At 45.5% G+C, this 12,103-nt stretch overlaps 1 protein-coding gene across 7 annotated transcripts in view; it reads left to right on the plus strand.

Moving 5' to 3' along the window:
- Positions 1-12,103, plus strand: part of Anks1a (ankyrin repeat and sterile alpha motif domain containing 1A) — a 159,802-nt gene that overhangs the window by 72,966 nt on the left and 74,733 nt on the right. For all 7 annotated transcript variants that reach the window (XM_075979682.1, XM_075979676.1, XM_075979678.1 and 4 more), the window contains 5 exons: positions 675-750; positions 956-1,057; positions 1,154-1,255; positions 7,264-7,460; positions 9,969-10,061. In XM_075979682.1, the coding sequence (XP_075835797.1) occupies positions 675-750; positions 956-1,057; positions 1,154-1,255; positions 7,264-7,460; positions 9,969-10,061 (570 nt within the window). The remainder of the gene's footprint in view (positions 1-674; positions 751-955; positions 1,058-1,153; positions 1,256-7,263; positions 7,461-9,968; positions 10,062-12,103) is intronic.

Consider the following 12,103-nt stretch of genomic DNA (forward strand, 5'->3'; position numbering starts at 1 on the left):
TAGCAAGGCGGGCACCTCTCCTGGCACAGGGCTGATGCCGCCGGGCTGTGTGTGTGCTCAGCACGTTTCACATCACACTCACGTGCTTCCGTTTGTCACTATTCTGCTGTGACATCTTAGGGGCAGACGAGCTTTGTGGAGTGAGTCTAGCGGTTTTGCTTGTTTCTTTTCAGGGTGTGAGATACAGTCTTGAACCCCTGAAAAGAAGTGCTTGTGGACCATCTCAAACCAGAAGGGTTCATTGCCTTCCCATACATGGCCCCCACCTCCCACCCCGCCACCTTTTTTGCACTGCCAAAGCTTCAACTGCCAACATGACTTGGCACTCCTCTGTGATGGCAAGCTTCTCTCAGTACTTCCGTAAGCTTGGTGTTGACTCTCCCTGTGGGCCGTGAGGTGCTTTTATTCCCTCTTCTCAGAAAAGAGGAGCTCGGTCAAGTTTTAGGAGTCAACATCCCTACAAGCAGTGGGGACTCATGCACGTGGCCTGAGATGGCACCCAAGTGGTCTTGCTGTGTGGATTTTTTAGAACCCATACAAGAAATGTTGGAAAGCTGAAGCCCCAGAGGGCTCTGTGTAGCTCGGTTGCCACCCGTCCTTATCCGTGTCCCGTTTGTCACGTGACACACCAACTGTTCTCATGACGTGCTGCTGCGCTCTTGTTTGCCTTCCAGACGGAGATGGGCAGCGCTTTGCATGAGGCTGCTTTGTTTGGCAAGACCGATGTGGTGCAAATTCTGCTGGCTGCAGGTGAGGTTGGCAGCGCTGGTCCCATGTGCCGGGCGGTGTTTGAGCCCAGCGTCTGTGTGTGGTTAGAGCTGTGTGACTTGGTCCTGGAACGCTGGACTGTTGATGGCTGTGGGTGAAGAATGTCGGTCGAGCTGCTTGAGAGCTGCGGGAGTCCTTGGGCCTGCCCGAAATGCTCACTTCCCTGCTCCACCTGCTGTCCTCCCAGGAATCGACGTGAACATAAAGGACAGCCGTGGCCTCACTGCCCTCGACACTGTGCGTGACCTGCCTTCGCAGAAGAGCCAGCAGATAGCAGCCCTGATAGAAGGTAAGGGCCGCTGCGCTGTCTGGGGCCAGGACCGCTAACCTGCACTGTGCGTGGTGCAGCCTCTCACTTTATTTTTTAAACCATCTTTCCTTACAGATCACATGACTGGAAAAAGGAGCGTGAAAGAAGTAGATAAGAGCGCCACAGCCCAGCTACCTCCCCTCTCCAGCACAGATGCCACAGCACCAAAGTCTCAGGGTGAGGCGCTTCTCCTCAGCCAGGAAAGGGGTAGCCTGAGGAGAGTCGTCACTCTTGGGCAGAATGGAAAGTTCTGCACTCAGATAATTGCAGGGTGTTATTAGGGTTTACTCAGTTCAGTTGTCTCCCACTCCCTCGAGTCTTAGCAGGCATGACGCAGGTTTTGATATGGGTATTATTTGTCCTACTTTTCCATTTTCATTAAAAAAGTTGTTTTAATTAATCCAGGCCTTAACCCCAGCACTTGAAAGACAGAGGCAGGCAGCTCTCTGTGAGTTCAAAACCAGCCTAGTCTACATAGCAAGGTCCAGGCTAACCAGACTACACAGTAAGACCCTGTCTTTAAATTAAAAAAACAGAACAAAAGTTTTATTTATATATATATATATGTATACACATACATACATACAATATACATATATGTGTGTGTATATATATGTAGTGATTTTTACTCTGACTTTCTTGACTCTTATGGGGCCCATCACACATGGAAGCTTATTCTTTGTTACAAATGTCCAGCCTTAGCTTGGCTTGTTTCTTGCCAGCTTTTCTAACTTAAATTATCCTGACTACTTTTTGCCTCTGGGCTTTTTTCTTTTCTTTTCTTTCTTTTTTATTTATTTATTTATTTATTTATTTTTGGTTTTTTGAGACAGAGTTTCTCTGTGGCTTTGGAGCCTGTCCTGGAACTAGCTCTGTATACCAGGCTGGTCTCGAACTCACAGAGATCCGCCTGCCTCTGCCTCCCAAGTGCTGGGATTAAAGGCGTGCGCCACCATCGCCCGGCGCTTTTTCCTTTTCTTCTGTATCTCTTCCTTTAATTCTTACTCCGCGGCTGACTGGATGGCTGGGCGGCTGGCTGCTGACATCCTTCCTTGGGCTCTCATTCTCCCTCTCTTCCTCCGTCTCCTTCTGTTAATACTCTCTGCCTGCCAGCCCCGCCTGTCCTTGCTCCTCCCATGTTATTGGCCATTCAGCTGCTTTTTAAGACCATCAGGTGTTTTAGACAGGCAAAGAACCACAGCTTCACAGTTAAACAAACATAAACTAAAGTCTCACACCGTAAAATAATATTTCCCAACATTTTATTTATATCTATAAACATAGTTTATATTTTTATAAATATATGTTATATAAAAACTATTATAAAATAGAAAAATAAAATATTCATATATAAAATATAGAATATAAATAAAATATATTACTTGCATATAAATATAGTTTTTATATTTGTTACTATAACATAAATATATATATAATGCATGTGGCTAGGTCTGTTTATGTTCACTGCATGCATACATACAGGAGCTCATAAGGGTCAGAAGAGGGTGTTGGATTTTATAGATGGCCATAAACTGCCATGTGGGTGCTTGGAGCTAAGCCTGGGTTCTTTACAAGAACACTAAGTGCTCTTAACCTCTGAGCCATTTCTCCAGCTCCATGTCTGCTTTATTTTGGCCTCTACTTCTGTAGGGATGTGTAATGGGCAGGGTCATCTCAAGATCAACTTAGAACTTGTGTTTGCTGTTCCTTTCTATCCTAAAACACATGGCAGCACTTCAGGAACTGTTGGTCCAATGAGGGTCTGCTGGCTAGTCCTTGTGCACATGGCAGTTGTGGCAATAAATCATTGGTGTGGAAGTGGTCTGGGTGGTAAGTGTTCCTCGTCAGCAGAATTCTGTAGTTGGTTTTGTTTTTTTTTTTAACTCTTTGGGAGTCCACCACCCAGCTCCCAAATAAGTACACAGAGACTTATTCTTACTTATGAATGCCCCGACTTAGCTTGGCTTGTTTCTATCCAGCTTTTCTAACTTAAATTATCCCGTTTCTCTTTAACTACACTTTGCCTCTGAGGTTTTTGCCTTTCTTTATTCTAATATCTTTCTTTTCTTCCTATAATGTGGCTGGCTGTGTGGCTGGATGGCTCGTCTCTGGTGTTTTTCTGTCATCCTTTTCTTGATCCTCCCCCTACTCTCCAGCCTGGATTTCTCCTCCTATTTATAATCTCTGCCTGCCATCCCCACCTATCTCTCTCCTGCCTAGCTATTGGCTGTTCAGCTCTTTATTAGACCAATCAGGTGTTTCAAATAGGGAAAGTAACACAGCTTTACTGAGTTAAACAAATGCAACATAAAAGAATGCAACATCTTTGCATCATTAAACAAATGTTCCACAACAGAAACAAATGTAACACATCTTAAACTAGTCTTCCACAATATTCCCCCTTATTGTCTAAACAAAAATGTGAGGTTTCAACTTTAACATAGTAAAACTGTCTACAACAAAGACAGTTATCAAGTAAGAATTACATTTACAAAGTCCATTTGTATTTATCAGATTCAGAAAAAATACTTCATTATCTATCTTAGTGATTCCAAAGTTTTATACCTAATTTGCTTTCTGTCATAACTAAGGAAAACTGCAATTATAACTATATAGTCTCCATCAAAGACTCCAGCAGGATGTCATATTACCTAACAACAGAGATATCTGGCTGCCTGAATCTTCTGCCCAAACTTCTTCTGCAATGGGGCATCCATTTTTGTCCTACAATGAAGCAAGAAATTTGAAGGACTGTCCCTTGTATTATCACAGTTCAGTGATCGCTTTCTTCTCTATCCTGCAGAATGTCTGGCAGACTCATCTGTGAAGCAGGAATCTCAAAGGACTGTCCTACCTTGTCCTAACAAAGTTCAACAGTCATAGGCCATATAGCATATTGTCAGCAGTCAAGGCAAGAGCAGTTTCTTGCCCAAATGGTTAGCCTTCTCACATAGAAAGCAAACTCCATATGGATTTTCTTTGATGCCCATCATCCTTTTATGAAGTAAATTGGTGCTGCCAGAAGCAGATGTGTCTCATTGTCATGAAAATCCTTAGGTCTTAAACATCTTAAATACCATATTCTGTAGGTCTTTGAAGTGTTTGAAATTCACCTATCTGCCTAAAATATATCCATTTTACCTTGAAAACATACCTAATGTGACTGCAAGTTTGATTATTATAGTTTAACTTCTAACTTCATTTCTTTTTTTTCTTTCCCAAGGCAGGGTTTCTCTGTAGCTTTGGAACCTGTCCTGGAACTCTAGAGTAGCCTCAAACTGTGAGATCCACCTGCCTCTGCCTCCCAAGTGCTGGGCTAACCTCATTTCTTAGTTATCCATTGTAATTTTTTTTGAAGATTTATTTACTTATTATGTATACAGCATTCTGGCTTTATTGATGTATGCCCGTGCACCAGAAGAGTGCGCCAGATCTCAGTCTCCATTGTATTTTAAAATGAGCTACATAAGCACAATACCCCAAACAAGAGTAGAAATATGCAGTATAACAAAAATAACTTAAAATTTGTATCAATATACCAAAATCTATGCCAGTGCAAAATATCTGAGACAAATAGTTGTCTTTTTATCCTGTATTCTTATATTCTCCTAAATCATAACCAACATCTATAACCCACTAAATAGCCAGAATCTACCCACACCCACCTCTTGGGAATGTGGGTGTCGTTCTTTAGACTGCTTCCTGTTGACTATGAGCAAAGGCATCTTTAGGGGGTTCCAGAAGAAATTGAGATAATGACCGAGTCCTGGGAAGAGCAGCAGTAACCTTTGTTGATAGATATCTCCTGTCAAGATTCAAAAGGTCTCGCCCATCACACCTGATCCATATCAACCTGGGAGGAATCCACAGCCTCTCGTTTCTATGGAAACAAAAGCAGAACAAAACTCTTTTCCCAGGCAGTGAATTTTTGAGTTCCATTTTATAATTAAGCATTCTTCACCTATATAGATAGGCTCGTTCATTTCGGCAGTCCCTCTTTCAGTCCACGTAAGGAGCTGTGGTTTGCTTTGCAAGGTCGGTGCAGCAGCATCCAGGATGCAGACTCCCTGTGTTTTCCATCTCTGTGGCTTATTTTTTTTCATATTTCTCTACTTCTCTTCCTAAAAACTTTAGTTTTAACTACTTGCTTTTTTTCTGTGACGTCTGTACCCTTTCTCTTTTCTTGAAGCCTGTGCACGTTGTTAAACACACTGTAACCTGCTTACAGGTTTGCCTGTCTGAACCTGACTTTACTCTGCATCTCTGTCCTTTTCTGACTGCGTGAGCCTTTAAATTGCTAAGCGGCATGCCTAGGACCTCTGCCATAGCTTTGTCGATAGGCTCTGCCCACACCTCTGGTCTTGAGGGCCAAGCCTTGGGCCTGGTCAGAGGTAGGTGACAGAGAGCTGCATTTGGGCCTCAGCTCTGTGCCAATGCCCTGCACTGTGGCACGTGCTTTGTACTTAGTCTTGTGTTTCTACTTAGAGTGAAAAAGGCTGTTTAAGTGTGCTGCTGTGCAGCAGGATTTCCTTCTTTCTTTCTTTTTTGTTTGTTTGCTTGTTTTGTTATTTTTTCAAGACAGGATTTCTTTGTGTAACAGTCTTAGCTGTCTTGGACTTCATGGACTTCATTCTGTTGACCAGGCTGGCCTTGAACTTACAGAGACCCTCCTGCTTCTGCTTCCCAAGTGCTGGGATTAAAGGTGTCTGCCACCACTGCCTGGCTAGCAGAGTTCCTTAAAGGAGCCATATCCCCCTCCTTTCTTTTTCAGCTTTCTCAGGCCCTAGGTATTTGAGCCTCATGTTCTCACGTTGGTATGCCAAAATGTAGTTGATTTTTTTTTTTTTTTACTTTTTGGGGGCCCACCACCCAGCTTCCAAATAACTAAACAGAGACTTATTCTTACTTATGAATTTGTTTCTAGCCAGCTTTTCTAACTAGTCCTGCTTCTCTTTATGTTTTGCCTCAGGGCTTTCTACCTTTCTTTATTCTATATATCTTTCTTTTCTCTGCCTCTGCCTTGGGATTAAAGGTGTGCGCCACCAGGCCCGGCCTGTCCAGCTCTTTATTAGACCAATCGAGTGTTATAGACAGGCAAAGTAACACAACTTTACAGAGTTAAACAAATGCAACATAAAAGAATACAACATCTTTGCATCATTAAACAAATGTCCCACAGCAGAGACAAATATAGCACATCTTAAAATAATATTCCACAACAGACTCCTTTCTGGTTTATGGAATAGCTTGTGGTATGATGAAAGGCAAAGACAAATAACTGCTAATTGACAGCTTCCCCTAGATGTGGATGGTAATAAACAGTAAAGCAACATTAGAAGGGGAGGAATGGAACAGAGTGGAAGTGGGCGGGCTTTGGACTCCCGGCCTGTCTTTGCTGGGTTCCTCAGCCCCACCCCTCCAAACTTTTCTTTGATTTTGGAATCTGCTAGCAGTGGGATCAATCGTTCACTGAGCTCTTAACTTTCGAGGAGCCCACACTGGTATTTGTGACTATTACAAGCCACTCGGGGATGCCATTTCTAACAGTGCCGAGGAGACAGCATTAAGTCATACAGCTCCATGTCTCAGAAAGGCTTTGCTTTCCTCTGAATCACTTAAAGTGGGCTCCATGTTCAAAGACAAAACCCTGCCTCCAAAGCACAAGGAGAAGGCCGAGCGTGGCACACATTTTAATCCCAGCACTTGGGAAGCAGAGGCAGGTGGATCTCTGTGAGTTCAAGGACAGCCTTTCTAGTGAGTTCAGAAGGCAGGTAAATATCTGTGAGTTTGAGGATAGCCTGGTCTTCAAAGTGAGTTCCAGGACAACCAAAGCTACACAAAGAAACCGCGCCCCCCCCCAAAAAAAATCAACTATAATTTAAATCATTTTAATTTTCAGTTACACATTGCCACATTTTCAGGTTAAATTGGCATCTACATGGTATTGAGACACTGGAATGCTTACAAAAAAACATAGGAATTACATATTTAAAGTAGTTTATTTTTTGTTGGGAATTGGACCCTGGGCTGTGTGCATGCTAAGCTGAGTCCTACCACTATGCTGCACTCCCTGTATTGAATCAGAGAAAATCAGTCCTCATCCCTATCATTACAGTTCGGCCAGAGTGTCTGGAACCCAAGGCTCCGCCCCCGCCTCCTAATGATGGTGTTCTCTGTCTTCCCAGGGAGCGTGGAGAAAGCAGTCACTGAACTGATCATTGATTTTGACACGCGCGCTGAGGAGGAGGGTCCCTACGAGGCACTGTACAATGCTGTGTCCTGTCACTCCTTGGACAGCACGGCCAGTGGGCGATCATCTGACCGAGATTCCGTGAGCAAGGAGACCGAGGCCACAGGAGCAAGAATTGCTGGAGTCAGGCCTGTACGTGGCCCAGGCCTGAGCATTCCGGGGGCTGTGGTGGCAGCTATGGGTGCTAGCAAGAGGAAGTCTGGTGCCGGCTCACGTTTCAGAGGCCTGAGCTCACCTGCTGTTCTTTCAGGGGCTCTGTCTTGTCTCTCCTGTTCAGTGTGGTAAAGCTACAGCTCATACTGAGGTAGAAGTTTGCTTTTTCAGGCTGTTTGCATCTCTCCACCCCACTGCCTTCACAGACATCCGTGTCTTCTGTTCTGGTTTAGCCTTGACGCTGTTCAAGCCTTTGGGCTCGTGGTTTGTTCTCTCTAGAGAGCAGGACTCCTCAGTGACAGGAATTGCTGTTCCAAGCCCTGCTTGCCCTACCAGCCCCGGGGAAGGGCATAGCAAGACCTAATCGGACAGTGTGTGCTCTTATTAGACAGTATGTCTGCTGGCTGATTCTTTCTTGGCCCCATTTCATGAAAGCGGCACTGTGTTTCTCTTGTCTTGGTACTGCTCTGTCCATGGGCCTCCAGACTCCTGACTCACCTTCTCCCCCAGAGTCAGGATGCCTTGTCTGTAGCCCTGTCCCTCCACACATTGTTATCCGAGTTTCTGTACTCTGGTGTTGTCTGACCTAGCTGGCTAACCATCTAGAGACAGATATGAGGGCACATGTGGGGTTTCTCCTGTTGGCCTGCCCTTCTGGCCCAGCTCTGATGGACACAGTCATCCTTGACCTTTCTAACTGTGGCCTGGGAAAGGCCTAGAACTTCATGGAGTATTCTTTGTTGCCTGTCTGCTTGACCTGATGCAGTGGCAGTGTTTCCGTGTGGGTTTCAGTCAGCCCTCTAGTGTGGCAGCCTAGCAGAGTAGGAACTGCCAGCGCACTCCACACTCTGGTGAGTGGCAGAAGAGCATTTGCAAAGCGTGGCATTTCTCTTCCCTGTTGGTATCTAACCTGTGTGAGGCTTTGCTTTAAGTGGTGCTTACAGGTGTCTCCCAGTAGGGGGCACTAGTGCCTTGCTAGAAGCCACAGGGTCCTGAAGAGAGCTGAGTAACCTTTGAAGGCCAGCCTCTGCTGGTTGTGCTAAGCAAAAGCCAGCGCATCTTGGAGTGGATGCTTTGGCCTGTGTGCATGCATGTGTTGTAGCCAGTCTTGTCCTCCTGTTCTGGCCTCACAGAAGGACTGACAGAGGCTGGTGTGGAGCAGAGAGGGCCCAAGTGCCAAAATTCAAAACAGCATCTTTGCCAATTTCTCTGGAAGTTTCTATCATTCGGCATTCCAAACTCCACCTGAACTGAAAGCCTAGGGCTGAGCCTGGAGCCAGCCCTGTCCTAAGTAAACCAACTCCTGAGTAGGAGACTCCAGCCCTGCAGAAAACAGTGAGGAAGGTGCAGGTGCAATGGTTCCGCAGCCTTTGGCTTTGTCACCAGGGTCAGCCTGGTCTACAAGAGCTATACAAGAGCAAGTTCCAGGACAGCTAAGACTGTTACACAGAGAAACCCTGTCTCGAAAAACAAAACAACAACAACAACAAAATAGCCTGGTGCTCATGCTCTGTGTAAATGAGCAGGGATGGCTCCCGGGGCTCCCTGTGGCCATAGGTTATAATTGGGGGGTGACTGAAAACAAGCATGCTGGGCGTGGTGGCACATGCCAGACTCAGAAGCAGGAGGGTTTCTATGAGGCCAATCTGATCTGCATAGTAAGTTCCATGAGACTCTGTCTCAAAAAAAAATATAGTGAGACCCTCTCTCAAAAAAACAAAACCCAAAACCCCCAAACCAAGAAATGTTTTGTTTTGAGTTGAGGGTAACCTCAAACTCTTGGGCTTGGGTGATCCTCCGGCCTTGGTCCCCTGACTAGCTGAACCTACAGATTCTAAGAGATTGGTGTGGGCTGAACAGTAGTGGTGCACACCTTTAATCGCAGCACTTGGGAGGCAGAGGCAGTCGGATCCCTGTGAGTTCGAGGCCAGCCTGGTCTACAAAGCGAGTTCCAGGACAGCCAAGACTATACAGAGAAACCATGTCTGAGAGAGAGAGAGAGAGAGAGAGAGAGAGAGAGAGAGAGAGAGAGAGATTGGACAAATGTTCCATCTTTAGCTGCTTTTCCCGTTGCTTTCCCTGGAGTCTTGGCTTTAGAAAAGCTCTGGAACTGCGTCTTTTAATCTCGGGTTTCTTCTTTTCAGCGTAGGCTGAAAGTTGAGCCCCTGCGTTTTGCTGTCAGGTTTTTGTGTCTGTCACATAGAGTGCTTGTGCCAGTGGGGCAGTTGCGAGCTTTCCATGCTGGTCCCCTTGCAGCCAGGAAGGTGTTTATGGTCTTTGCTGCAGACATCAGAAACCGTGGTGCAGCTGATTGAATTGTGTCTGTGTGTGGGGTCCTGCATCTGCTCAGAGACTGGACCTTAACTTAAGGCTCCTGAGGAGTTCTCTACGTAATCCTTTTTATTTCCAAGGACTAAAATAAGGGTAAGCCAAAAAGTTACATACTTGAAAAGGAGAGATGGTAGAATATTTATTTTTCTTCTGCAGAGGGAACGTCCACCGCCTCCAGCAAAGCCGCCACCTGATGAAGAGGAAGAAGAACGCGTAGATAAGAAGTATTTGCCCTTGACAGCCTCTGAGGTAGAGGGTTGGGGTCACCCCATCACTGACCTAGCATTTGTTAGATGGTAGCTGTGTGAGCTCAGAGGAGTTCTCTTCCGCCTCTTTAGGATTTTTTTTGTATGTGCGTGTGTATATTTATGTGCACCACACGCCTGCATGGTGCCCGTGGGAGTAGGGTGAGGGCATCAGATCCCCGGGAACTGGAGTTACAGGTGCTTGTGAGCCACCGTGTTGGTGCAGGGATTTGAGTCTGGGTCCTCTGGAAGAGCAGTGCGTGCTCTTAACTGCTGTGCTTAGAACCCAGAGCCTTGTGTGTGCCAAACAAGTACTCTGTCCCTCACCCGTTTCCCCAGCCTATTTTCTTTTGTGGAGAGAAGATGGTTGTATTTGTGTGTGAGTGTGAGGTTTATACATGAGTGTGTAGGTACTTGTGCCCTACATAAAACAGGCACACAAAGTTATACCACACTGTTTATGTGGGTGCTGGAGATTCCAGCTCAGGTCCTAAGAGTGCAGAGCAAGCACTCTTACCCCCTGGCCGTGTCACCAGCCTTGACTCCTTATCTTCTCATCGCTTGTGAGGCTTGTGGCGCACCTGTGTCGGCATCTGGATCAAGGCCTTTCAAACTAAGAGTTCTGGTGCAGTGTTAGTGTACCGGCCATATGGGAACCATAACTGGCTGTTGTCCGGGTGCCCCAGCTGAACAGTTCGACCTTTTGCCTTTACACTGTGTTTGACACAAGGTTCCAGTACCCTCGTCCTTGCCATTGTATGAACAGTACCATGTTATGAAGTTTTGGCGGCTGGGCCCCAGAGGCCTCCTTTCTGTTTTTACCCTTTCACTGCTTCCTGTGAAGACTGTCTCTAAACACGAATCAGGTTAGAGTTGACAACTGGAAAAGATAGGACTTTGGTCTGATTACTTTTGCTACATATTTTATTTGCAAGTTTATTAAATAACCAGATAAATAAGATATAGGAGGTATGTAGGAGGGTGAGAAGGAAAGGGGTGGTTATTTATAACAGTCTACCTTCTTTTTTCAAGACATGTTCTCACTAAGTATCTCTGGATGGCCTAAAACTCATTCTGTAGACCAGGCTGGCCTCGAACTCACTTGCCTCTGCCTCCCGGGTGCTGGGATTAAATAAAGGTCAGTGCCACTATGTCTGACTACAATCTACCTTTTTAAAAAAGATTTAAAAATGTTTTATGACCAGAAGGTGGTGGCACACGACTATGGTCCCAGCACTCAAGAAGCAGAAGCAGGTGAATCTCTTTGAGTTCGAGGCCAGCCTGGTCTACAGAGAAAGTTCCAGGACAGGCACCAAAGCTACAGAGAAACCCTCTTTCGAAAAACAAAATATTTTTTTTAATTATGTTACAGTGTGTGTGTTCAGAAGACAGGGTTTTTTCCTTCAGTTATGTAGTTCAGGAGACTGAACACAGGTTGTAGAGGCAGCAGCTCTGTCTGCTGGGCCATCTGCCTGGTGGGATGTCTGTGTGTGATGTGAGATTCGTCCTTTGAAAATGTTTCCTAATAGCCTGAAATTCTAAATCAGTTGAAGCGGTGTAGTTGATGTTTGGAAGACCATGACAATGAGAGCCCTGAACTTTCCCATTTGCTGTTACTATGGATGCATAAATACAGAGGAGACATGGCCTGAGTCATTGTTCTCTTAATGATCCAGACAGGATTTTTTATTATTTTATTTTGTATTTATGGTATTTTTTTCTGGCATGTGTGTCTGATTGTCTATCTGTGAGTCACAACTGTGCCTGGGATCCTGAGAGGCTGCAGAAGGCATCAGATCCCCTGGAACTTGAGTTTCAGATGCTCATGAGCAGCCCACTATGGGTGATGGGACTTACACTCTGGTCCTTTGCCAGAGCAGCGAGGACCGAAGCCCCACTGTCTTTGTTTCCAACTAGCTCAAAGCTTTGAAACGAAACCTCACACCGAGACACTGATGTCAGGAAACTGTAGGCCATTTTGCTTTGTTTACAGCACTGGGAGTATTGAACCTAGCAGTCTCTGGTGCTGAGGAAGGCTTTATGACC

Source organism: Microtus pennsylvanicus, chromosome 7, assembly GCF_037038515.1.
Source record: "Microtus pennsylvanicus isolate mMicPen1 chromosome 7, mMicPen1.hap1, whole genome shotgun sequence".
NCBI lineage: Eukaryota > Metazoa > Chordata > Mammalia > Rodentia > Cricetidae > Microtus > Microtus pennsylvanicus.